We start from the raw sequence: 27,952 nt of genomic DNA on the forward strand, positions 1-27,952 counted from the left end.
AAAGGGGGCGTCCCTTTCCATCTAGACCCGTTTCTATCACCACCCCCAAATCTATCACATGGCAGCCATGCACCTCTAGATCCGACACTTCCGTAGGGCACTGTGACAAGGTCTATTGATTTCTTTTCCCGGTGCCAGGACAGATGGCAATGTGCGCGCGTTTGCTGCCTGGAACAAGAGCCTCCTTTCCTCTCCAGACGTCACGCACGTTGGGCTGGCACTGCGGATTGTTGCAGATCGGAGCTTGTTTAATCCCACGGAGGACTAAATGGTATCTGGTCTCCGTGGCTTTGTAATTCTATTCCAGGCTCCCCACCGTCACTTGCCCGCTGTGATCTCCCCGCACCCAGCCTGCTGCACACAGTTCAATACTAAACCCTTTGAGCTGGTGGACTAGGCTCCATGAACTCGCGGGTGGAGTGTTCCCCTTTCATTCGCCAGCTCCCATGGGCCTCTGGCTTCTGCTCTCTCCCCAGGATGGCTGCAGCGCCTCCCAGCTGCTGTTTGGTGGCCTTCCCGCCTCGTGCTAAGGACGGCCTGGTGGTGTTTGGGAAAAACTCAGCTCGGCCCAGGGATGAAGTGCAAGAGGTGGTGTACTTCCCGGCTGCCGATCACGAACCCGAGAGCAAGGTGGAGGTGAGTGGTGCGCTGCGGCCTCTCCATGAGCCCTCACTCTCTTCCTCTCGCTGTGCCCAGCGCGCCTTCTTCCGTGAAGTCTGCTCTCTAGTCTGAACGGTCATGTTGGCTCTGTGGATTCCATTAGGTTTGTTTATAGCCTTGAAAACAGGGTCATAGGGAGAATTCCGTGTTTATTGCTATGGCCCTTATTTTATGATTAGGTAAAATGTTTACATGGTTCCAAACTCAAGTGTACAGAACAAGGTACAGGCATACCTTGGAGATGTTGCAGGTGTGGGTCCAGATCACCGCAATAGAGTATCATGATAAAAGTGAGACGTAATCTTTTTGCTGGTGAAATGCCTGGCCTTCCATTTGTAAAAGATGCAACATCTGCAACATCTTTTGAGTACCAGACTGATGGAAGTGCGGGGGAGGGGGAGAGGGAGGGCATGATCATTTTGTAAGCTAGATAAATGTCTAATCACTATGGGTACACCTGAAATTAATAAAATATTGCATGTCAACTGCAATTGAAAACTAAAAAACAAAGCAAAGCAACATCTGTGAAGCACAATACAATGAGGGATGCCTGTAGATTCATAGAAGTCTAGTTTCTGTTTTCCTCATTTACTTCATTTCCTTTTTCTCCTGTCGGCCACCATGTTTGGGAAGGTTTTGGTTTATTCTTTCATTAGAACAGTGACACATGTATGTAATAAACTACATGTGCCTATCCATGCAGGCCCTTCCCTCCTTTCTCAGGTGGATGGGAGCATGCCATGCACAGTACACTTTTCTCCACGTTGCTTTCTTCAACTAAAACCGGATCCTGGAGGTCCCTCCATATGGTATACAGAGCTGTCCTCTCTTCCTCATTTAGAGCCGTGTGAGGTTCCATTCTATGGCTGTATCGGAGTTTAATCCATCCCATATGGCTGGAAATTTGGGTTGTTTTCCAGTGTGTTGCTATTACAGACAGTGCTGAAGTGAATAATGCTTCGTCTGCTCTGGTTTATATTTTCTTGTTACGTTAAAAAAATATTCATCAATTTCTATTTTGAGTGCTTAAATAAAATTGTTTTGTCGGTATTTCTTTGGGATCGGTGCCTAGAAATGGGATGGCTGGGTCACAGGGTAAATAAGTATGCACTGCTATAAAATATAATCAAATTTCCTTGAAGGTGGTCTACCATTTTGCATTCCCAACCACCAATGTTTGACAGCGCCTGCTTCTCCATATTCCCAGAGTGTGTTGTCAGACTTTCATGATGACTCCTGTATCTTGTTAATTTTACATTTTATTAAAGTTCTTTTATTGGCTGTGTCGGCTCTTACCATCGACTCTTTGCGTTTACCAGGTATATGGTTATAACACTTGCAAATAGAGATCGTTTGGTTGCTCTTAAACCTCCAATTATTTTCTTGTCTGATGGGCGTATGGCTTGGATTCAGTGTTAACAGGGGTGGACATAGTGGGTCTCTGGGCCTTTAAGGGGCAGCCTGGAAACCTTCCCCATGAGTAAGATGCTGGCTCTGGGTCTGAGATTCACAGAGCCTTATCATGTTAGGAAGTACACCTCGGTTCCTATGTTGAGTGCTTTACAAGAAAAACACCTAAGGAATAGCTGTTACATTCTTTTCAAGGTCTTTTCGGACACTTAGCAGCCGTCCAGATGCCGGCTCTCCTGGCGTTGCAGTGCTTGTGTTCACAGACCCCTTATTGTACTTAAAGCCCCAAAGCGCCCGGGCAGTGATGCTGGCAACTCGGACCTGCCCAAGGGAGGCCGTGAAGTGCTTCCTTCAGGTGAAAGGTGAAAGTTCTCACCTTAAGGCATGTCATCACGTCGCATCTCGCAGGAAGAAGGGGGGTGCAGTACAATAAGGTATGTTGGGAGAGAGACAGACCACATGCACACAACTTTTAGTACAGTATGTTGTTTCAGTTGTTCTGTGTTACCATTAGTATTGTTGTTAATCTTGTGCTGTGCCTAACTTATGAGTCAAACTTTCTCATAGGTATGTTTGTCTAGGACCGTGGTCGGCAAACTTCGGCTCGCGAGCCACATGCGGCTCTTTGGCCCCTTGAGTGTGGCTCTTCCACAAAATACCACGGCCTGGGAGAGTCTATGTTGAAGAAGTGGCGTTAGAAGAAGTTTAAGTTTAAAAAATTTGGCTCTCAAAAGAAATTTCAGTCGTTGTACTGTGGATATTTGGCTCTGTTGACTAATGAGTTTGCCGACCACTGGTCTAGGAGAAAACATAGTGTCTATAGGGTTTGGTACTATCAGGCATCCACTGGGGGTCTTAGATGTGTCCCCAGCAGATGAAGGGGGACCACTATATAAATGTGTCTGAAATAATTTTAGAAAAGTTTGTTTCCTTTTTTGGGGGATAGGCTAAGTACATTAATATATTAGTCTAATGGTTACAATCATGTCAAGAAATAGATGATCTCCCTGGTTAGCCCATGGGGATGTTATTACTAAAATACCCTGTAGGTTGAATTTCGTCCCCTTGCATAAATCAGTGTGGTTTGATACGCCCCAGGATTAGTGTCTCAGGCATCCCTGACCTCTCTCTGTGTCGTGAGTTGCCTCCGTATATTTCCACATCCAGACTCTGCAGGTAAAACAACCTCACATGTCCGAAAGCAAATCATTTTTCCCATCTCATTTGCTCCATGTACTCGAACAGCTCCACTGTTTGCCAGAGAGTTTAATCTAGAAAACGGTGACCCCCATTTTCACACTCACCCCGATGCACAGGGACAGCTGTCACTGAGTCCTGCTGCTTCCTCTCCCGTGTCCCCATCTCCTCCCACGGCCCCATTTCACTCAGACCCACCCCCACCCCTTCCATCATCTGCTTATTGGTGCCCCATCTCATTGTCCTGGAGTCTGATCCCTGCAGGGTCACCAGAACCCCCCCCCCCTCCCGCCCCAACACCGCTCTGTCACTGCCTTGTTTAAAAATGTTGTGTTGTGTTTATAGGATGAGAGTGATTTGTATGCCCTTCAGAACTCTTCCCAAGTGGCCCCCTGCTCACTCTTCCTTTCTTTTCTCTCTTCCAAATGAATACTTATTTTTAGAGCAGTTTCAGGTTTACAGAAAAATGAACAGAAAGTGCAGAGAGTTCCTATATATAACCCCTCACCACCCCCACCCCGCCCCCAGTTTCCCTCATTATGAACACCGTGCCTTAGTGTGGAACATCCTTAAAACCGATAAGCCAGGATCGACACCTTCTGTAGTCTACATTAGGGTTCACTCTCGGTGTTGTACACCTTCTGGACAAATGTATAATGACACATACCACCATTAATTACAGGACCTTACAGAATAGTGTCCCTGCCCTAAAATCTCCTGTCATTCTCCCGCACCCAGCCTTTGGCAGCCACTGATCTTTCCCTGTCCCCATAGTTTTGCCTCTCTTAGAATGTCATCTAGTTGGAATCACACAGTGTGTCGCCTTTTCAAATGGTCGCCTTTCACTTAGTCATATGCATGTAAGCTTCCTCCGTGTCTTTCCCAGGCTTAGTCATGCCTTTCTCTCCAGTGCTGAGGCATACTCCTCGCCTGGATGTAGCTTTCTTCACCTGCTGAACGACATCCTGGTTGCATTGGAGGGTGGCACTTAGGAATGAAGTTGCCAGAGACATTTGTGTGCAGGCTTTTTGTGTGAACCTAAATTTTTAACTCATTCAATGTAATTTTACATTTTGAATAGATAACATATTGATGTGGTTTAACGATTCAGTGATACAAAAAAGGTTTCTAGTGAGAAGTCTTACTCTCCTTTCTCCCAATCTCCTCAGATTTCCTTGTTATGCAACACTTTCTATTAATTTCTTGGCCATAAATATGAATACTTAGCCTTTTATGTTCTTCCATGAAAGTAACTTTACATACACTATTCTGAAACTTGATTTTTAAATATATAATTTTAAACTTCTAGAAAAGGTGTACCATTTGCTTTTTTTTGGCTTGATAACACTTTCTGAAGAGTTTCTATATCTGTTCATAGAAATTATAATTTTTTACAGCTGGTAGCAGTCCATTGAGGAGATAGTCCATCATTTATGGAATCAGTCCTCTATGGTGGACGTCAGGACTGTTGGCCAGTCTAGGAAGTATAGCCACAAAGAACACTGCACACAAGTCATTCTGTACATGTGTGGACGTAGCCATGGATACACTTCCATCCAGGATGGCTGGGCCGGGGGTAACGTTTGTAGTAATTGAACGCCACAAGCGCTGTACAATTTCCTGCTTGCTTTTCTATCGTCCTAGTTTTCCTCTCACAGCCTACACACCATCAGCCCAACGGCACTGGGCTGCTCGCCATTTCTTGAACAAACAGCACACCTGTATTTCTCTGTGTTTTTGCTTTTTCTGTCCTTTGCCAGGAATGTCCTTCCTTTCCCCTCCTGCCACCCACTTGCTAGACACCAATGCATCCTTCGAGGCCCCATCACCGATATCCCTTCCTCCCTCTAGCCTGCCAATCTTTTGTGAACAGGTAGCACTTAATGCCATTATAAATCGACTGAAATGTACAATCACCTGCATCTGGGGATGAGTTCTGGCCCAGGAGGCAGGGCCCTGGGTTCCAGTGTCGCCTTTCCCATTTACTGAATCTTGGGTCTTTGAGACTCAGTTTCCTCATTTGCCAGCTGGAGATCATAACACGCACTGTGACAGGGCTTTCTGTGAAGCACCTGTGAGCTGACATGCGAAAGCACTATGCAGACTCTAAGGAGAACACTGTGCCGAGACATTGGTTCTCCCTCGCCCCCTTCTAAAGAACTGACTAGTGTGAGGGATTCCGTGATCCCAGGTCTCCGTTCCCAAACTCCACCCTTCCGCACATGCTCCCGAATCGAGTCTGCTGTTCAGACGCCTGCTCAGGCCTCTCATTCCCTTGCAGTCGCACCTGACACTTGTCCCAAGCGCACAGTGACGGGTTCTTTTCCACATTCGGGCCTGTGAGCCACAATAACGATCATGTTACTTTCATAGCAGCCGTCGCTAGCACATAGAAATTACTTTTTCAACTATGAAGAGAACTTCCCACAAAAACCCTCCCATTCCTCAGCCATTTCATGACAATTTAAACATGCACAGTCTGTGGTTTTCCTAGAAATGGTATCCTTGAGGGTTGAGGTCCCAGAAGCTCGGTTTCTGAGAATAACCATGTGCAGAAAGTCATCCTGATGACTCACCCACTCACCCACACACCCGCCCAACTGGCCCCTTTTTCTCAGTGGTCCTCCCTTCCCACCCTCCTCAGTCTGTCCACGTGTCTGCCCGTTCACCTATCATCTACTGTATGTCAAGTTCATTTTGCTTGAGACCTCGAGAGGAAGAGATCAGGTCCCCCAGCCCGCAATTCCCCAGTTTCTAAAATTACACGGCTTCTGTTCAGCTGCACAGTTGGCGGATGGGAGCATTTTGTTTTATGTTCGTTAGTCTTTCTCTGTAGATTCTGAGTTTTTAACAACTCCTCTTTGGGTTGCAGAGTAGGATGGATCAATATGTAGCTATTTGTGGAAGCCCCTCGATCTTCTCTGAGGATGCTGTGCCACCGCGCATCATGGGACACATCCCAACCTCTCCTCAAGCCCGGTCCTCCCTGTGGGGGGGCGGGGGTGGTGGAGGTGGTGAGGAAGCAGAGGAGTAATTTCCTGGATTATGGTGTGTGTGTGTGTGTGTGTGTGTGTGTGTGTGTGTGTGTGTGTATGAGATCTGAGTTTTAATTCTGAAGACTATCTCTCACAGTAGGAAGCTCAGGTCCTTCTGGAATCAAAGAGAGCTGAACAAAGCTCCGTGGCGCTGGGTAGCGTGTGCACCACTTCTGTCTGTCTGTCTGTTTCGTTTTCTTCTCTTCATTCCCAGGGGCAGGAGTTCCCGGTCTTGTGTGGAGGCAGAAGCATCTCCCTCACCCCATGGGAGCGTGGCTTAGCCGGGGTCGTCCTTCTATCCTCTCCCCTCCCCCAAGCCTGCCTCTGACCCCGGGCCTTTGCACTGCCCATCCTCAATCATCTTACAGCTTTAGGGAAATAAGATGTGCTCGGCATCTTCATTTGTCTTTGTTTAGACTCATCTGAACCTTAAGGGCATATTTTCAAAACCAGTCAAGTAGCAGACAAGACACTGGGATTAAAAAACACACAACACACACACACACACACACACACACACACACACACACACGAAACCCCCACCAACCAACTAAGCAAAAACTCTCGGTGATAATTAGCAAGGCTGCTTTAGAGTTGCAAATTTTCCAAAACCAAACATATTCCTCTGAAGCATCCATTTCCCTGCCTTTTCTTCTCCTGCCCTCAGGAGTCTGGCTGACTCATCAGCTCATTTCCCTGGCTCTCGCTGGTGGTGGGGCGGTGCTCCCCAGCTGAGCGCCGGAGGAGGGACACAAAGGCCGCGTTTCACCAAGTGAAGCGTCCATTGTGTGTGTCTCCGGCCCTCCTTTCCCGGGTGAGACCCAGAAATAGTATGCGCTGGAATGTGCAAGGGGCAGGCGACAGCCTGAAGCTGATCTTGCGTTTCCATTTTTGAGACAACCGCGCACAATGCTAGAGGACTTGCTCTTCGGAAGAACCGTCTCCTGTGCTTGTCTCTGGGGCCTGGTCAGGGCTCACCTTTTTATCCTCTGACCTGGCATGTGTCCCCAGGAGCCACCTGAGAGAGTGGCAAGCTCAACTCAGGGAACACCTTTAAAACCCGGTGACCAGGCAGTTCTGACGTTTGGAAGTCTGCCCCCATGCCCTCCTTTCTGGGCACTCCCCTATTGTTGTGTGGCCCTGGCCCCCAGAAGTCACACTAGCCCGCGGATCTGCTTCATGTAAGGCTGGTTAGGAGTGGACATGGGGCAGCTAGACAGTTTGCTCACCACTTTCACAGCTTAGTAACTGAAGCCGATGCCAGCGACATCCCTGGAAAGGTTGATCTTATAAGCGGTGAATGTTTTCTTTTTCTTTTCTGAGAGACATTTAGCTAGGAATTTTGACTGGGGGAACTAAAATGTTTTGGGCACACGGAAAGATTTCGGGTACTTTTTTTGGATTTTTTTCCTGGTGAGACCTCTGCTCCCTCACACCCCACTTACGCTCTGCCTCGTTAATAACGTGGCAAATGTGAAGGCCGTTTGAAAAACGACTGCCTGCCGTGTTCATGTTCTAGGCTAGTGGTCGGCAAACTCATTAGTCAACAGAGCCAAATATCAACAGTACAACGATTGAAATTTCTTTTGAGAGCCACATTTTTTAAACTTAAACTTCTTCTAACGCCACTTCTTCAAAATAGACTCGCCCAGGCCGTGGTATTTTGTGGAAGAGCCACACTCAAGGGGCCAAAGAGCCGCATGTGGCTCACGAGCCGCAGTTTGCCGACCACGGTTCTAGGCAGCTGGCTTTACAAAGTTCAGCTGACTACATCTTGTGCAAATGCTCCTGGTTTCGAGGTTTGCTCCCGAAGTGGGATTTTACATAACCCATCTATATGCGCCCAGCGGGTCCGTCCTCCCATCCCCTCCCAGACCTGGGTGTGATTAGTCAGGTTGCAAACACAATAGCGGTGTGTGAACTGCAGCCACGGAAGGGCCCATGAGGTTCCTGACAAAGGTGCCCTGAGGGGTAGGTGTTCCAGGCTCACCCCATCTCCCTGCCCCTGCTCTGTAGCATATGAGGGGCATCTGGGGTGTCGGCTTTCCACCCACTGCTTAGGAGAGACTGACTTGCCCATCTGGCTGCTCGGGGATCTCCTTCCTTCCTCCTCATTCTGAGTTTGGCCTGAAAAGTTGGCTGCATATATTTTGAACTCCCACGAAGACCATATGGTCTTTCTGATTCAACTGTCAACATTTTGCTCAGGCTTCACGTCCTGAGCTCTGGCAATCCTGTGACTCAGTGACATCACAGTGGTTGTCCTGAGTGGTACAGGAGGGGCCTTCCCTGCACGGTGAGCATACCTTTGACACCCCCATCTGCCTCTTCTCAGGCTCTGACCTCTGTCTGGAATACCTTGATGTCTGATCCATTTTTCAAAATCAACGCAAATATCACCCACTTGATAAAGCTGCTGACCACTAGGATGTGTTCCCTCTTTCGTTTCAATCCTTATTCTCCCTCTGACCTTTGTTACTCATTCATTCATTCATTCATTCATTCACCCGCTCACTCATCCATTCAAAGAAAGGTTTATCGATGCCTAGTTTGTACCAGACTTGGGATGTAGCAGTGAACTGAACAACAGACACCTCCACAGGTGGAGGTAGCATACATCAGTCGCACATGCGATACACAAGTCAGTTAGATAGTGCTTTGGGAGGGGACAAATGGAATGGAGTGTGAAAAAGAAAAAGCAGAGCAGGATTGCACTGACCAGAGGTTCAAGGAGGAGGCGGGGGCAAGAGGCCGCACATATTAATAGACAGGCCTCAGTGACACTCACAGAGCCTGGCCTGGGGGTCCTCGTTATGAGCAGTTGTGCCTGCTTCTTTCCCAATCAGAAGGCTGGGGATTGGACAGCTCATTGATTGATCTGCAGCAGCACTCAGCACACAGCGCCTGTGTGTGGTTGGTGCTCCATAAATAACTGGTGAAATGGAAATGAATGTGTAAAAATGAACTTGAGGGCCAATAAGTAAACCCACTTCCTATTTTCCCTTTTGTTCTGCCTTTAAAAGTTCTGATATCTGTGCTTAAGGGCCTGAGATTCCTTCCCTACTTCCTTATTGTTTCTAAACGGAATTGTCACGGGAGCTCAGCATGCACAGGGGTTTGGGAAAGTGTTGGCCAACGCCTGAACTATTTTTTTACATAAAAGCGTGCAATTTTAAGATGTAACCTTCATTTACATGTAGACAAACACAGAGGACCATAGTTTAATGGTTTACTGCGTTGGCCAGGATTTGCTCTAAAAGAATCATTTTTTGTAAAGTAAATGACTTCTGGCAACCGAATAAGAGAAAACATTCCCAGGGTATATTTTAGTATCCACTTGCCATGAAAAACTCCAGGTTGTCTTGACAGCCTCCAGATTTCGTTAGCTTTCAGTTTACAAATATCTGTCAAATGAAATAACATTATCCCAGGGCACAGCAATATCTAACCATGGACGGCGGAGATACAGATGTCACGTGGCCAACGAGTGTGCATTTCAGCTGTTACCTGTGGTTGAGAGATTATGGGAAATCGATGCAGAAGATTGGGCAGCATTCAGCCGATAAAATTGGGTCTTGAGTCAAAAAAAAAAAAATATCTTAGGCTGCAGTTGATCCAATGCTTTCAGCTTCCTCATTTAAAATGTAAATGGCTGCTGTGGTTGATAAAATTCTCCCTGGAGAGCTAAAGTGCTCTGTGTAATTTAGAGCCATGATTTCAACACTGCATCCACCAGAGTGTGTCCTAGACCGCTAGACCGTCCGGGTAGAGGCCCCTCTGGATAACCTGGGTTCGCTATCCAGTCGAGCTCTCCCGTGGGGCCCAAAGTGGGGAGGGAAGAGGCAGAACCAGCAGGTAAGGCTCAGAGTTACCAACCCCAGTCCCACCCCTGTTCTTCCATTTGCCTCTCAACACACTTTGAGCATTTATATTGTCTTCATGCTTCCACGTAAGCGTTTGTGTGAAGGAAGGGTTCTGAGGATGAAGACACTTTGAAAGACATAGTTTGATCTAGATCGGCTCATTCGTTTTCCAGGTAAAGACATAGCAAGCACCCTGGGAGAAGGTAAGACGCACAAACTCCCGTGGTGTGCACTGTAGTTCAACAGCAGTTAGAAACCCACCTCTTTGGGACGGTTTCCTATGTGTCCACCTCACGGGGATCCAATGGGACAGACAGAGAAGCACAGTGTATAAGGGAGTGTGTGTTGAATGCATTAGGGAAATGTAAGGTATTGTCATTTTCTCTTTCCTACTATTGGAGCAATCGTGTAGGTTGTCCAACTGTGTTCCAGGGCACCCTAGGGTCATTGCAGGAAGCTTAGGGACCTCCCTTCTTCAGACGAAGCCTCTTCCCTTTTGTCTGTTTTCTATGTCAGGCTTCCAGGTACAGTATCTTTTACAGATAGGGCTCTCTACCGTTAACAATATTTGAAATCTCTGAGAGAGAAGGATCTTTGCAAGCAAGAACAAGTAACTGTTTGTTTGAAATGCTGCTACTCATCTGTGTCTGTTGAAACGACCAGCCACGGAATATTCAGTGTGTCTGACCCCTGGTTCAAGAAGATGACCGCCATAGATATGAGCCTCATGGAAGGCCTGTCTGGAAACAAAGAGGCTGAAAACCAAGTGGCTGGCAAGACAACAGTCACCATGGAGACCTGTGAGCTGCACTGAGACTTGGAGTGTCTTTGAAGTCCAGTATTCTCAAGGCCTTTTCTTTACCTATTCATTTGGGCTGTCTGTGCTGATGTGGTGGGTCAGTGTACTAGGTGCACTGGTTAATAATGCGGATTTTTTTTCAACAGATGGAGTTACACATATGTTGATATATATGCGATGTGATATGTATGCTATTTTGTTGTATTGACAACAAGCTTCAAAACTTCATATGTCAAATTTTCTGAAGGTTTTAACATCATAGATATTTTTACACTTAAAAATGTCAAATTTCATGCCAAAAAAAGAGCATTTGAGGGAAGTTTTAATTCATTACTTTATTTTGAAGAAAAGTGCTCCTGAATACTTCAGGAAGCTTATGGTGAACATGCTCCATCTCTCAAGATACTTGTGAACACTGGTTTAAACATTTTAAAGTGATGATTTCTATGTGAAAGACAAAGAACGTCCAGGTCAAATGACAAAGTTTGAAGACCAACAATTACAAGCATTATTGGATGAAGATGCATGTCAAACTAAAAAACAACTTGCAGAAAGATTAAATATTGCTCAGCAAACAATTTCCGATTGTTTACAAGCAATGGGAAAGATTTTAAAGGAAGGAAAATGGGTGCCACATCAACTGAACGAAAGACAAATGGAAAACCGAAAAGTCAGCAGTAAAATGTTGCTTCAACGGCACAAAAGAAAGTCTTTTTTGCATCGAATTGTGACTGGCAATGAAAAGTGGATTTATTTTGAGAATCCCAAATGCACAAAATCATGGGTTGATCCAGGTCAACCATCAACATCGACTGCAAGGCCAAATCGCTTCGGAAAGAAGACAATGCTCTGTGTTTGGTGGGATCAGGAAGGTGTGATGTATTATGAGCTTCTAAAACCAGATGAAACCATTAATACTGATCGCTACCAACAATAAATAATCAATTTGAACCACTCTTTGATCATGAAATGACCAGAATGTGCCAGAAGACATGGCAAAGTAATTTTACTTCATGATGATGCACCATCACACACTTCAAAACCAGTTAAAGACACGTTAAAAGATCTTGCCTTGGAAGGAGTAACCCACCCACTGTATTCACCAGACCTTGCTCCTTCAGATTACCATTTGTTCCGATCAATGGCACATGCACTTTCTGAGCACCACATACAAAACATACGAAGAAGTGGAAAATTGGGTCTCTGAATAGTTTGCCTCAAAACAAGAAAAGTTCTATTGGGACAGTATCCACAAATTACCTGAAAGATGGGGAAATGTGTAGCTAGCGATGGACATTACTTTGAATAAAGCACTTCTGATGTTTCTCTTGAAATTATCGTGTTTTCTTTGATTACAAAATCCGCTATTATTAACCGGTACACCTAGTAAGTGCCAAGGTGAAAACTAGTGATGGCCCTTTCTTTCCTGTCTTCATGTTCCAGTGTACTTACATTTCCATCGACCAAGTTCCCAGGACCAATGCCATTGTGATAAGCAGACCTGCCTGGCTTTGGGGGGCAGAAATGGGAGCCAATGACCATGGAGTGTGCATAGCCAACGAAGCGGTCAATGCCAGGGAACCGGCCGCCGAGACGGAAGCCTTGCTGGGGATGGATCTGGTCAGGTATGTGTAGTGAGGGGGTGGGAACAGGATTTACCTCCCTCCAAACCTCACACTTCGTAACACAATCCTCCCAAAGAATACGTGTGCCATCTGATATAAACTTTGAGGTGATGGAAAGAAAAGGAATAGTTACAGTGGAACATTATTCAGCAATAAAAAAATGATCAGGTACTGATATGTGCTATAGCATAATGAAACTCAAAAACATGATGCTAAGCGAGAAAAGCCAGACACAACAGGTCACATATTGTATGACTGCATTTCTGTGAAATAGCCAGAATAGACAGATTCATGGAAACAGAGAGGAGATTAGTCATTGCTCAGGGAGTGGGAGTGATTCCTAATGATACGAGGCTTCTTTTTGGGGTGTTGAAAATGTTCTAAAGTTAGATTGTGGAGATGGATGCACAACTTTGTGAATATCACGACTGGTAAATACCACTAAACTATATATTTTAAATGGGTGAATTTATGGTATTTGAAGTATATTTAAAACATGTAAAAGAACAAGGGAACATATAAAATAGACAAGATCCAAGGAGAAAAGGTCAGAGCTCACTTCCCTCCTTCCTCCTCTACACGTCAGTCATCTTTCCTTCCTTTCCCTGCTCTTCTAGCCACCACGTGACAGAAGGGACCCACAGGAGAGGGGTCCTTGTCTGCGTGGTCACTACTGCGTCACAAGCACCAGGACCCGTGTGCCTGGCGCACAGTGGGCGAACAATGACGGAGTTAGGGATGAATGACTAAAGTAGGGGGTGGGCTGGAATGAAACAACGTGCTGAGAGGGCTTGCTTTCTTCTGAGCTAGTAAAACGCAGCAGAGCCTCGGACACAGTTGAAAGAAGGTTAGGTCGGAGCCAGGGTCCAGGGTTTCTGGTGTTGGTACACCAAGTTACAGCCCCGCTCTGGGCTATGGTTTCCTCATTTGTCCAATGTGAGCCCTTAGATTGGATGACTTCTAACGAACCCCCTGAAGCTAACATCCTGTAAAAGGGAGTCCTGATTTTCACGTTCTGTAGGGTCTGTAGGGAGAAATTGCACATTTACACAGAGACCTCTGTGGCCCACAGCTTCTGCCAAACGATGGATGGGCCTGCTAGCGACACCCTTTGGGTGGCATGTGGCCTTTGTGCCTGCCTCGCCTGTCAGCACTCTTCCTGGTTCTGACAAACTCGGAGGAGCAGGTTCCCCGAGCTGAAGAGGAAACAGCCTCATGTTTACCATCCGTTTTCTCTTAACAGTGAAATTATGGAGTAACAAGTTCTGAGGTTATGTTTGACAGCCGTCCCAATCTTTTTACCCACCACCCTTCATAGAAATCCTGCACATGGAGAGTTAACGAGGAAAAGTCTGCCCCTCCCCCCCCATGTGCGTCATTGATCGCCTTGCATTTGACTTATCGTAGTATTTGTGGCGTGGGACTTCCAGCACTGGCAAAGGTCACCACTTTAACGGAAAGCCGACCCACTGCAATCTTCTAATGGGTTCATTCTTTTATCGCTCTCTCAGGGCCTTAGGGTGCAGCTTCACAAATCATTGCCTTGGCACCAAGTCTTCCTAAATAAGCTTAAATGGAGAAATGCCGAGTGAATTGATATATAATTTTCCGACTATGAAAATAAGCCTGTTACAAGAATAAATCCGTAGCCTGTCACCCTTTCTTCTCCCTGGCCGCCCAATGAAATACATGTCCCTTCAGGAAGAATCGAGCTGGGTGAATTTCAATAATGAGTGCGTCTCACGCTGAACGTTCACCAAGAACTGGCCTGTGCTCCCCTTGTGGTCGTTCTAAGACCCTGTCCCGGCCACCGGAGTTGTGATTTGAATGAGGAGATGAATAAATGGACATTTACTGAGTACTTAGCATGTGGCTTCCTCTTTCCAATCGGCCAGAGAGGGAAGTCGGACTGTTTTCACTTTACAGATGAGAGAATCAGGTTCGGAAAGGCTCCGTTACTTAAGGTCATACTGCCGTGGGTGGCAGAACCAGAACTGAACATGGGTCTTTATTTCTCAGTCAACTGTTTTTCGGCCATGGTTGTTCACAACTTACTGGTCACTTACTTGGTCCTGGGCACTTGTGCTATAGATTTTCATGTTCATTATGTCATAAAACACATCCTCCTAGGAGCCCAATGATATATATTCTTATTTTATAGGTGACATAAAACTGAAGTTCAAATAGAGTATGTAACTTTCCCAAGGTCACATGGAGGACAAGATCTGTGCCCTCTCTCAGGGGTCTATGAATTGGAAGGGCTGGGAGGAGATTGCTGTTTTGCTTCAAGAGAAATATGTGCTTTTTGAAGCTATAAGCCACCCCGGCAGAGATATGCTGATAGGCAGGAGGTGAAATATGTAGAAAAGGATTGATTGCATCCTAACCAGCAGCCCTCCCCTACTGAGGTCTCTTGAGTCAGTTATATGCACCAAAGACAATGGCTGGCTATGGAACACTTGTATTACTAACCAAACTACCTGATGTAGAATAACAGAGAACAAGGCTGGACGGGGCAGAGATTTCCTTTTGCCCAGAGGCAGGAGAGTAGAGGCAAGAGGGAGAATTAACCAGCAGAAGGGGTCTGCTAAGAGCTAGAGCAGAGCCTGCCAGCTCCCTGGGAGACAGAGCTAGAAAAGAGAAGGGGAGGTGGCTGAGCCACTGGGGTCCTGGCTCTTCTGTCTGTGTGGGTAGGGGATGCCCAAAGACAGAAAACACCCCGATGATTTTGAACCAAACGTGTGAGAGCACTGTTCATTTGCCTGCATATTGGCCTGCGTACTTAACATATTTACACATGTTGGCACACTTCATAGCTCAGCCTCGTCCCAATCTTTGGTTGCTATGGTAATGATCACACGGTACGAAATGTCTGAGCTATAGCTCTGGTTTCCTTACTTCAGGCTTGGTTTAGAAAGAGGGTCAACAGCCAAGGAAGCCCTAGATGTCATCGTCGCCTTGTTGGAAGAACACGGGCAAGGTGGGAATTATTACGAAGATGCAGGCTCCTGCCACAGCTTCCAGAGTGCTTATCTGATTGTGGATCGTGAGGAGGCCTGGGTGCTCGAGACCGTAGGGAAGTACTGGGCTGCTGAGAAAGTCACAGGTGAGTGGGTGTGGATAGTGAAGAGCTTCCTGCAGAAAAGGCTGGGATGGATGTTGCCTGCGCTCACGGGACTTATGCTGCTGCTGTAGACACTCTCTGTGCTGCCGTGAATCTTCTAGAGAGGAAGCTGGAGTCTTCTGAACCCGAGGGAAGCGAGGTCACCACTTGGGAAGCATCCTCCTAACATGTCCTATTTTCTGTTTGCTTTCTGGGCAGGACCCCACTCAGACTACCAGTGGTTTCATGATCCAAATTGCTTCTCGATGAATTGGCCAAGGGAATAGTGATTTTTTTCTCCATTCCATTCACAATAGGTCAATGAATTACTACAATAGGGAGTTGCCCTGATCATTGCAGCCCTATAGATCTTCGTGCTTGGAATGTTCCTCTAACAGAGGAATTTGGATTTGTCTGCGAACCGTTGAGTTCCTCTGGGCCAACAAGCCATGTCGCTGGGAGACAATGTTTCTAGAAGAGCAGAGGCTAGGAAATCCACCCAGAAGGTCTTACTGCCCAATGAATTATTATTGCTTCCTGCAGCATCTTGTTCTTAGATAGTTCTGAGGAAGGAAATATTGTGTATGTGTTGCGGGGGGGTGAGGGGGAGGGAATGGCTGTCTTGTATCATTGCCTCAGCACCCTCAAATTCTGCACAGGATGGAATCTCATAGTGGGTTACAGGGCTTCCAGAGGACTAAAGAGTTCTAAGGAAGGATTGGCCAGTGAAGTCCCGCTTATATTCCTGAGGCCTGGAACACAAATACAAATCACGCTCACAGCATTTCTCCGCTCCTGTGCCAGTGAAAGACATGGCTACAGAACTCTTCTCTTGTTGAACCTATACTTGGTCTATGCATTTTTCTCAACTGAATTTACCAGGCAGTCTCTTCCAGCTCCTCAGAAATGATGTCAGGGACGAAACCTGTTTGCCATCTCTGCCTGAAGGGTGACTGGAACCAAACCTAAGCTGCGTTAAAAGCAGAAGATCTACTGCAGTCGTTGAGGCGGTGAGGAGGCAGTGAGAGCTAGCTGTGGTTTCTTGATGAAGCTGTGCGAAGGCTGTGTCTGCCTGGAGGAGGAGGCGATTTCTTCTCATTCTCACAAGGAATTGCACCTTGAGGCAATCTCAGAGCATTTCTCCACCCACGTACACCCCACACACACCCAGGTGTGCCTGCCTGCCCTACTTACACAATAGTTACAAAACTAATGTAGCTGGTGTGGCCCGCCAGCTCTCCAAGCCTCCTGCGATGCAGGAACTTAAGACTCCCTTAAAAAAAAACTCTCCTCTAAAATGAAGTCTTACCATTGAATAGTTCCATCAAGAAGGCTGTTGGTCCATGCTGAAAAACAATCATATTGCTTTTAAGTAGAATGTACTAGTAAAACTTTCTGATCTATAATTGCATTCAAAAGCTTAGTCTCACTTCAAAGTACAACTTAAAAACCCATCTCATCAAAATGCATGTTCTCTCACTAAATATTTAAAGGGGAAAAACCCCAGCCATTCCTTGGATTCATTGATTTCCTGTCCTCTGATCTCATCAGTCGTGTGACCGCAGTAGGAGTTAATGAACTCTGGCCCTAGAATGCTAAAATTCCTGAAAGCAAATGTCTATTATAATCAGTTTTCTAGGAAAATAACATGTGGAGTTATTCGCAAGACTTAAAAATATCTTAGTGTGAATAATGTCAAAATCACTTATGTAGGCCAAAGCTATTATTTATTTTCATTTAAAAATAATTTTACTCTTATGGTGACCTCTTAAAAGATGAATGGCAAAGGACATCAGCCAGGCATGCTCGATTTGGAGGTGAAGTGAAAATGCTCACTTTGATGAAGCAGAAGATGCTGAAGGAACTCAGCCCAGCCCTGACCCTGCCTCCAGCAGCTGGTTTTCAGGCAGTAATGGCTTCCATGCAGCTTGCAGTCCGGGCTGTCTTCCTCTACTTCATTCTCCAAGAATTTAGATGAGAAACGTGTTCCCTGGAAGCAGCCACCATGCATGACTGTTTTGACCTATAAGTAATAGCTTCCTCGTGATCTGGACATCGTGTTGAAGCTTGAAGGTCAGGTTATCCTCAGTGTATTTGTAGCCCAGGCTTTGAAGAAGCCATAGCCAGCCTTCCAGCACATAGGAGAACGGGTGCCCTAACCCATATTCTTCACAGTAGCGCCCTCAGAAAGCAGGCAGCTCTGATTCCAGATGTATCTAGCTATACTTATATTTTTATGAGGAAAAATTCCCATAGATTTTTCTCACATGTACATGTGACACAGGTACATGCTATTTCCAGGTACATTCTGTTAGCTTAACACTATTCATTATCAGTGCCACTCTGTTTTTCTAAATGTTGGGACCCGAAAAAGTAATTGAATGAAAAAGGATCATGTTTGTATTTTTTAAAAATAACTACATACATATATGGGTGGAAGGTGGTGGTGGAAGGTGTTCTTCAGGTAGAGCAAGACTAAATTGGGGAGGAAGATTCTCCATGGTTGCGACATTCACAAGTCTTGTTAGTCGCTCAATGCTTCTTTCAAAGAACCTTTCACTTTTCTCGTAAGTAGTAAATGCATGGGTTTATATAGCCAGAAGGAGGGGCCTCACATGTTTCCTTCTGATTATAAATTTAAGATCCTGTGATTGTTGCTCATTTACAATGTGGTAATGACGGTGAGGATTGGTCAAACCTTCTGGGAGATCTTCTCAAAAGAGGACCAAGGACTGTCTGTTTCTCTCTTCAAAAATGGAATTTATACCATCCCTGTAGTTAAAGTCAGGTTGCAGGGGAGAGATTCCCTGTAAATTTCCATTCCTTGATTAAGTCTTTGTAAGTGTATTTCCAACTAATTGGGCCTTGCACTCTCTGCAGAGGGCGTCAGGTGCATCTGCAATCAGCTCTCACTCACCACCAAGATTGATGCAGAGCATCCTGAGCTCAGGAGTTATGCTCAGAGTCAAGGCTGGTGGACAGGAGAGGACGAGTTCAATTTCTCTGAAGTTTTTTCTCCAGCTGATGACCATCTACACTGCTGTGCAGGCAAAGACAGCTTAGAAAAGCAAGAAGGTGAGTTATTACATCTCTTATCTTTCTCCCTCAAACACCTTTTGTCTTACAGCTATTTTGGAGAACTTGTCTGAACTTAGGAGGGTGAGCAAAGAGGAGGAGTAGAGAATAGACCTTGTATGGAGAAACCAACTTGTACTAAAGGTCCTGATGATCAGACAGGATGACAACTTGCATTTATTCTTATAGGATGATTTCTCATCCACAGAATTTTCCTGCTGCTGTTTAAACACTAACGTCACTGTGATACTTATTGCAGCCTTTCTTATACCTCAGCATTTGTATATTTGACTTATCTCCTCCCTAATTTTCTCCTCTTATTAGCCTGCTGGGCCTTGAGGGCAGGGGGTTGTCTTTTACTCATCTTAGGACCCTCTTGTGATGCCTGTTATAGTCCTTTGTTCTATGAACATTTATGAAGTTAACTGTGGAATTGAACTTTCTTCCTGAGCCCTCTGTCTTCCACCCAATTATGGACTTAGTCAGAACCAATATTTAGGTAAATATGATGACTGGATAGCTTGTTACTTTGTGTCTGAGTGGAAGCTCTTCCAAATAAACCTCAGTGGCCACATTTTATATTTGCCAGTGATACGTGTTAAGTCAAACCTTTGATCATTTAGAATCGGGGTCAGCATACTATGCCTTGTCATCAGCCACCTATTTTGTAACTAAAATTTTATTGGAACTCAGCCATACCCGTTTATTTATGGCTACTCTGGGAGCAGTTGCAACAGGTAGGTTACAACAGAGATTATATGGCCCATAAGCCTAAAATATTTATCTGGTTCTTTAAGAAAAAGTTTTCTGACCCTTAAACCTAGAAGAACATTTAAAGACTTTTGTTGTAGAACTTAATGAATATATTCTGAGCAAAAAGGTATGAACGTATTTTAAAATGGGGAACTCTTAAAAACAAAAACCCTCAACATCTTAATAAAAAAAACTAGCTTGATGGACACATACAATGCCATGTATGAAGTTGTTCTGCCAAAACAACAAACCTAATTCTGATGAATCTCTAAATCTAGCTACTAGTTTCTGGTAAATACAAAAAATGGGCAAACATATTAAATAACACCAGGGGTATATGTTCTGCAAAGTTCAGACTGGGATCCTATAGGAGATGTGGTCCAACAAATAAAATGTAAGGGAGAAAAATTTGAGGCAGAGATGAAGAGATTTAAGAGTCATTATCAACTTATTGGATCCTGATTCAAGTCAATAAACTCATGTATGAGACAGTGAGGAGATCTGAATACTGAGTAGTGGAAGGAATCGAGGACTTATTGTGAATATTTTTGGGAGTGATATGTTGTAAATAGAGATATACAAGGACGATGTGGTTGTGCTAGTGAACTTTAAGGTGTCTTCTCCCTAAGAGATGCTTTGATTCCATCTGAAAAGATAGTGTTTTAATGAATTATAACCAGAGGGAGAAAAAGTAGAACTGGATTCAAGGATTTGTTTATTTATCTACAGTCAGAGCCACCCACCATAGTGACTCAGACTATTCTAAATATGTCTCTGTGCATATTTTTCACTGCAGAGGGCATTCTCCAACTATAGTACCGATTCCAACCAGTAGGGGTGCATGAGAGAGGTTGCCCGGTGGACTGTACATAGATTGCATATACCTTCTTATGGGTATCATTTCCTGTGTTACTGTGCTGGTTGAGGCATTTCTAAGTGCTGTACCAAAGAGACCTTGACATAAATGTGCTTAAAGAAAATGGAAGTATATTTCTCTCCCATGGTATAGTCCAGATGTCCATGGACAGTCCTGGGCTGGTAGGTTTCTCTGCCTCAACACAGGACTTCTGTTTGGGATCCACTCACTGGCATCTCCCAGCCAGCAGGAAGGGAGAAAAGGAAAATGAAGGGCAAGCATTTCTTTTTACAGATGTGACAAGGAAGTTGAGCACATCATTCCCACTTGTCTCCCATTGGTCAGGATTTATCCCCTGGCCACACCTAGCCACAAGGGAAGCTGGGAAATACGGTCTGTAGTTAGGCAGTTGTGTTCCCAGCTACAATGCCAGGAGTTCTATTACAGAAAAGGGAAAGGCGTGAACGGATGTTGGTTAGCCGCCTGCCGCAGTGACGTCTCCCCACCTCTGTCTCTACAGAAAGCATCACGGTGCAGACTATGATTGACATCTTACGGGACAAAGCCAGCGGCGTCTGCATAGACTCCGAGTCGTTCCTGACCACAGCCAGCGTGGTGTCTGTCCTGCCCCAGAGCAGAGGTTCACCGTGCATCCACTACTTCACCGGGACCCCAGATCCCTCCAGGTGCGTCTGAGACACAGTCGTGTAAGCAGAAAGCGCATGCCGCCCTAGAAAGCTCATCCAACAAGCGCACACCAAGTTCCCCCCCCGCCTTTTGCGTGGCTGAGCCACAGGATTTAGTCGTTCTCAACGTGGCCGGGGCAGCATAAAGAGCTTCGATTCGGGGGTGTTCCAGCTTTAGTCACATAGCGTTCCTCACAATCATGGCATCCGATGGTTTTAAATTCAGCAAATACATATTGATTATGTATCATGGGCCAGGCAAAGCTAAACAAGACACAGTGAGACAGAGAGATTGCAGGAATGCCCAAGACGTGTCACAACCACCAGTTCCTCGCAGTTAGAGGACAAAATGGCCCAGAGGCGAGGCTGATGGAAGCGACTTCACGTGTATGGCCAGTACTTTTAGACACTGGATTTTAGGGGTTGCTTTCTGCCCAGGAACTTCAGCGAAGGGGTGGAGTTGCACTGTGGGTAAGAGCATCAGCCTTGAGAACAAACTGCCAGGATTTTGAATTCCACCTCTGTCAGTCAGGAGCTGGATACGTCATGTACCAGCTTAGAGACGTATTGTACAACGGGGATAACACTAGTCCCTACTTTTATGTGTTTGTTGGGCCTCATTTTTGAGGTTGTATTTTTCAGTTGCAGTTTATATCCAGTATTATTTTGCATTAGTTTCAGGTGTGGGCCTCATGTTTTAAATTACAGCCAGTATCAACAGAGACTTCTAGCAGGACCGGACTATTAAATTCGGTTTAAGATATTCTTAGTTTTTCATTCACTCATTTATTCATTCAACAAGCACTTATTAAGCACCTACTGTGTACCACACAGTGTGCTTTGTGGGAACTAGAGACTAACTGTGTACAAGGGAAGAGGTGACACAAAGAGACGACAAAGAAGAACACTTCACAGAGGAAGGGACTCTTGAGCACTGGGCATTGTCGGAGGAATAGGAGTTCGTTAGGGACAAAAAGCAGGAATGACAGTCTGAGTAGAGGGAACAGCATGTGCAAAAGCATAGAGGCATGAAAGCTTGTCTCCCAATGCTGGTGACTCAACAGCCCCTGGTGAGCGCTCGCTGCTGCCCGCGAGGGTACACGTGGGCTTTGGGAGCGTCTGGATGCTCTGCCGAGGTATTGGACATTGTTCTTTAGGGAACAGGAACCTTCGAAGAACTGAAAAATGACTGTGTACCCCCGCCCAGCCCCCTGTGTCAGACGCCTGCTCTGACAGTGGCTGGAAGCCAGGCTGTGTGATGCCCGGACAGTAACGTAAAGGGAGTCTGATTCCTCGGCTGAAGTGCTGGGCCTAATACAGTTAGAGAAACAGGCTGGGAGATAACCTTCAGGTATTTAAAATGGAAAATCTCAAGTAACTTTAAAAGCAAATTATTCATGAATCCCGTTAATTAAGAAGGCCTTAAAGAAGATTAAGAGCCTTCCGAAGGCATTCATTTTTGTCTCCCACAGTTAAATGAGCTGTTTCCACGGCGACCGCAGGACGGTCAGAGCTTCCTTTCCTCGTCAACATTTCCACGTTTCCCTGTAATTGGGCACGCTCAGCGCTCTGTATTTTGTCAGCAGGAAGCACAATTACCTCCTCTTGGGCTTTGAGGGACTAGAATGAGGGGCATTGGAGCTGCTTCTGTCAATGCTGAGAGCAGCAGAGAGGTGTGTGGGGAGCAGTTTCAGGACAGCGCACTTGCAAAAGATTCTGATTCAAAGAGCAGGACTGTGGGACGCATCCCTCCCAGTGAGTGTCAGAAACCGCAGGACACGAGCTGGCTATGCTCCGTGCGCAGCGGCACTTCCCCGCCCTCTGCACACGGTATTAATTATAGATCCTCTTCTCAAAACAACTTGATCTCACGTTCTCTTTTCTCTCCTCCTTCCCTCCTTTATCTTCTCCCACCCGCCTCCTAGCAAGAACCAGGTACTATGTAAGCTTGAGAGCTAGAAGGAGGTGCAGAAGTCGGAGTTCAAGCTAGAGGGAGATGCATAAGACCTTGAATTGATTTATCGAAAAAGCACATTCCACCTTATCAATACTCTGTTGTGTCAGCTGGTGCCTTAGTCGTTCATAGAGTGACACTGATTGGCTTTTGTGCACCAGTTCTGACCTTTGGAAACCATTTCCAGTTGGAGGCCAGTATTTGTTAAAGCTCCATTGATGTGAAGAATCAGAGAGGGAAAGGGTAGCGGTACCTTCGCATTTTGAGACTCTACAATTCAGTCCCGCAGGTCTGGAGCCAGTGAGAGCCGATTATGTGCATCCTTCCTGACTCTATGTTCTGTGAGGTCACATCAGTAACTTGGAATGGGCCACAGTGGGCGTATTTACACCACAGGAATTGGCAGACACCAGGAAGCAGGGCTTATTTTTTTTTTTTTCTCAGAGATGCAATTGTCAACCCAGCACAGCACTGAGAGGCCCCCACGACTGGGAAAACAAACACTCCACACACAGGATGGATAAACCAAGAGGGGAAGATAATTTAAACACTTTCCGTTTTAGATATTAGAAGGCTATTTCCCAACCCAATTCCCTCATTGCATTAGGCCATGCACTTCGCCCAGGAAACAGAAAAGAGGGAGGACGTTCTAGGGAAATAGGGTGTTTGATGCACTTTAACTAGTGGCAAGGAGCTGGGAGATGCAAGGGACATGGTGTGTGTGTGTGGTTTCCTCCTTCTCCCAGTGTAGTAGGCTTGAGAGGCTAAACTGGATCTGCTGAGACCGTCTCATCTGGTTAATTCAGATATTAGGGACAAGGGGCCCCTTCTTGTTATTGGAGTTGAGAGAAACTGGTTATTCTAGAATCTTTCCAGGTGGGTTCCAAGTTTAGCAGATTCATCCCAGAGGGCCCCTGTGTGCTGCTCCTGTCTGTGCCAGGCACCCCTCATGGGATCTTTGGGGGCCTCTGAGGCGCGGGGTGAGCCTGGCCGAGTCTCCGGGGGCGTGTCTGCCCCTTCAGTAAGAACAGCGTCACGCTGAAGTCAGAAGCGTCGGCTGGCACTGACATTACAATTCTCAATCCCAAAGCACAAAGAGTATTTCATTTTTCTGCAGCACTTTTTCTGCAGACCACCCACCACCCACCACCCTCCACTCTCCACCCAAGGTGTATGTACATAAACCAACAGGATGCTGTAACGGTGAGAGGTAGTGGGGAAAGCTGACCTTGGCTTTGGAAGCTTCAGCTCTCGGTCTGCCACTCATTAGGAATGTGTCTGGACAAAGCTCGGAGCTTCTATGAGCCTCAGTCACCTCGTCTGTGAAATGGGACAGAAGCTTTTGCCCTGCCTTGTTCATTGCTGTAACCCTAGTTCCTAGAACAGTATTTGGTACTCAGTCAGCCGTCAGCATGTAGTTACTGAATGAGTGAAGGAAGGAAGGGAGGAGTGAGTGAATGAATGAGCAGGGGTACCATTCATTATCAAAAATGATAATTTTGTTTTCCTTCTAAATGAGAGGAACACATTTTTTTTTTACACTGGCTTATTGCATTCATCACAAAATTTAGGAGAAAAAAGACAGATAAGGCGAAGATATCCAGATATGTGCACACATGTACACGTACACGCACACACATGCACACACACACACACACACACACACACACACACACAGCGATTTCCCTAAAATACACCCACTGGGCCAAAAGAGCTGAATCAAAGCGTGTTTGCCTGGCCGCCTCCTGTGCCCAGAGCTCCTCGCCCTCTCACAGGCAGACGGCGCCTTCCCTTCGCTGTGTCCTCTCGGGGGTTCTCTGTGTGTCATCCACCTGAATCTGTCCCCTCCCCAGATCTGTCAGAATTATTCCAGAATCTTTCAGATAAGGTAGGACTTAAAAAAAGAGCGAGCCTTCCTTCCCCGGAGGCCACTTCCCAGCAAACCATGGGCGAGAAAGGCCACCTCGCTCCGCGTGAACAGAGGACCCCTTTCTACTTGCCTCGCTTCGTGTCACGGAGGGGCCTCCGCACGGTCTCCCCGAGCAGAGCAGGTCTGTCTGACGTCTCCTCCCTGTGAATAGGAGAAACCACAGCTTGTAGGTGGCAGTGAACTTCACGGAAACCTTTACTGAACCCTGCAGTTGTGTCCCTCTTGGCATGCACCCACCCACCACCCTCCACCCACGACCTACAACCCACCACCTCCACCCTCCACTCTCCACCCCCACCCTCCACCCACCCACCCCCACCACCCTCCACCCCACCACCCACCACCCCCACCACCCTCCACCACCCACCACCCTCCACCCTCCACCACCCACCACCTCCACCTACCACCCTCCACCTTCCACCCTCCACCCACCACCCACCACCTCCACCCACCACCCCACCACCCTCCACCCACCACCTCCACCCTCCACCCACCACCACCCACCACCCTCCACCACCCACCACCCACCACCCTCCACCACCCTCCCCCCCTCTCCCCCGTGGGCTGGCTCCAGAAATGGCTGCCGGATGAAAGTGCTGCCTCGGGGTGCCCTCGGCCCAGCCTGGCTGAAGCCCCTCTCCTTCCTCTCCAGGTCCATCTTCAAGCCTTTCATCTTCGTGGACGATGTGAAACGTGTCCCCAAAGCACAGTCCCCCTGTTTCGGGGATGACGACCCGGCCAAAAGGGAGCCCCGGTTCCAGGAGAAACCAGACCGTCGGCACGAGCTGTACAAGGCCCACGAGTGGGCACGCGCTGTCCTTGCCAGCGACCAGGTGGGCCGGGGCTGGGCCGGGGCTGGGCCGGGGCTGGGCCGGGGACAGTGGCGGGTCAGCGAGAAGGCCCAGGAGAGCAGGGAACAGGTCACCCCCCCCTCCTCTCCGGCACACTCCGCCCCACAGTCCAGCGCCCAGGGCCCCGCCCAGGACCAGGACGCGGTGTCCACTTCCCCACCAGGCCTGACGGAAACCAAAGCCCCTGCTTTTGCTGTTACTCTGGAGCCCAGGGGGCTCAGAACAGCCCCTCCCATTGACGTTTTCCTGGGAATCACCGAAATGTGCAGGCCCCGTGGGGACGGCTGCTTCTCTGCTCCCTACCGTTCTTTGTATACTTTTGGGGACACAAGGTTGTATGTGGCGGCAACACTTTAAAAATGTTAAAAAAAACTGAATTCTTCCCCAAAGTCCTGGAGATGGACAGGGTCCACAACAATGTGACGGTACTTAATGCCACTAAACAGTACATTGAAAAGGGCTCAAGTGGTATTTTTTGGTGCGATATTCATTTTATGACAATAGAAGAAAGATTCTCAAGTTTTCAGTTAAAAAGAAGTTATTCTTTAAAGTGCAGGCCCCCTGCCCCGCCCAAAGCTTTGGAACTTGAAGTTCTGAGACGTGAATTCAAACAAGGCCGCCCCCGCCCGCCCCCAGCCGCCCGGGCATCCTATGCAGCCCCAGCCGGACTTGGTGGAGGGGAGGAGGAAGGACCGGGCCTGTTAGACGCGCATCCACCCCCCAAGCGTTCAGTGCCCAGCCGGGAGCAGGTCCAGTTTCTCCGGAAGAAAGGGCCCCTTTTAGGTGAACCGGGCACGCGTTCTGTGTGGGCCGGGTGAGCGCAGGGGACCGCGCAAAGGGACACAGAGGAGGCGACCCGGATGGCAGCCCAGGGGGTTCCGACCGCCTCTCTGAGCAGGGCAGGCTCAGCGGTCCCAGAGCTCGCACCTCCACCCACCGGCTGCCTCACGCCTGTCTGCCGCCCCCCCCCCCCCCCCCCCCCCCCCCCCGCACCGCTGCTGCCCACGGAGCTCAGGGGACTGTTCCCTTGGCTCCTGCCAGCGGGTTTTCTAGGCAGGGACAGTGACCCCCGAGGGAGGCGCCCCTTTCTGTGCACGCCTGGTTTTGTGGATCTGGCAGCAGGAGGCAGAGGCAGGAAGGGCCGTGTGGGCTGAGCGCTTCTACCCCAAACTCCAGAGATGAGACGGGTGGGGTGGGGTGGGCTTTGAAATGTAGAAATGACCGCTGGTGTGAGTCGGGGGCGGTGACAGCAGCGTCCCCTCCGGGACTTACTGTGCTACCACGTCTGAGGCACTGGCGCCTGGAGTCACGCCCCGTCCTCACTCCCCAGGAGCCTAGGGCTGTGGTCGGCAAACTGCGGCTCGAGAGCCACATGCAGCTCTTTGGCCCCTTGAGTGTGGCTCTTCCACAAAATACCACGGCCTGGGCGAGTCTGTTTTGAAGAAGTGGCGTTAGAAGAAGTTTACGTTTAAAAAATTTGGCTCTCAAAAGAAATTTCAATCGTTGTCCTGTTGGTATTAATGAGTTTGCCGACCACTGGCCTAGGGTCTAACGGGGACACAGGCCAGGAGACAGAGCTTCACGTGACAGGAGAGCGGCCGTGCAGAGGCAAGACCCTGCACTGGGAGCCCAGAGGAGAGGGGAGCAGAGGGGGGCAGCTGACCAGGCCCTGGGGTGACACGCTGGCCCGGGCGGTGGGGAGGATGGGCGGGAGGGAGGCAGCCGGTTCAGTCTGGCTGAGTAGAGGGGGTGTGGCTCGAGGCCAAGGAAGAGCCACTGGCCTTCCTTCCAGGGTGCCACTCAGGATGCATCCTGAAGGCAGCGTAAGCCAGCAGGCATGCCACGCAGAGCAGTGACATCCACGCTGGCATCGGAAGGATCCCTGTGGCGGTCATGTAGGAGGCATTGAATAGGGTCCCCCACCCCAGGAGGCTCTCAGGGTTCGTGGCAATGACCGCTTCCCCCTCCCGCTTGTGCTTCCCAGGAGCAGGGCCGCAGGCTGCGGAGGACCATGCTGGAGCTGGAGAGGCAAGGCCTGGAGGCCATGGAGGAAATCCTGGCCGGCCCCGCGCCCCCGGACCCCGCCGAGGTGGGGGACCTGTTCTATGACTGCGTGGACACGGAGATCAAGTTCTTTAAGTGAAGCGGGCACGCC

At 47.7% G+C, this 27,952-nt stretch overlaps 1 protein-coding gene across 1 annotated transcript; it reads left to right on the forward strand.

Moving 5' to 3' along the window:
- The first annotated feature begins 477 nt into the window (after positions 1–477).
- Positions 478–27,940, forward strand: SCRN1 (secernin 1). The gene is made up of 7 exons (XM_054726339.1): positions 478–636; positions 12,408–12,589; positions 15,493–15,695; positions 18,573–18,767; positions 20,897–21,062; positions 25,599–25,779; positions 27,782–27,940. The coding sequence occupies exons 1-7, from the start codon at positions 478–480 to the stop codon at positions 27,938–27,940; spliced, it is 1,245 nt and encodes a 414-aa protein (XP_054582314.1).
- The last annotated feature ends 12 nt before the right edge of the window (positions 27,941–27,952 follow it).

Source organism: Eptesicus fuscus, chromosome 14, assembly GCF_027574615.1.
Source record: "Eptesicus fuscus isolate TK198812 chromosome 14, DD_ASM_mEF_20220401, whole genome shotgun sequence".
NCBI classification, from domain to species: Eukaryota; Metazoa; Chordata; class Mammalia; order Chiroptera; family Vespertilionidae; genus Eptesicus; species Eptesicus fuscus.

Coding starts and splice junctions, on each gene's coding strand:
- SCRN1 (XM_054726339.1), top strand. CDS start 478: ATGGCTGCAGCGCCTCCCAGCTGCTGTTTGGTGGCCTTCCCGCCTCGT. Junction 21,063..25,598: donor GGGACCCCAGATCCCTCCAG/GTGCGTCTGAGA, acceptor CTTCCTCTCCAG/GTCCATCTTCAAGCCTTTCA. Junction 25,780..27,781: donor CTGTCCTTGCCAGCGACCAG/GTGGGCCGGGGC, acceptor TGTGCTTCCCAG/GAGCAGGGCCGCAGGCTGCG.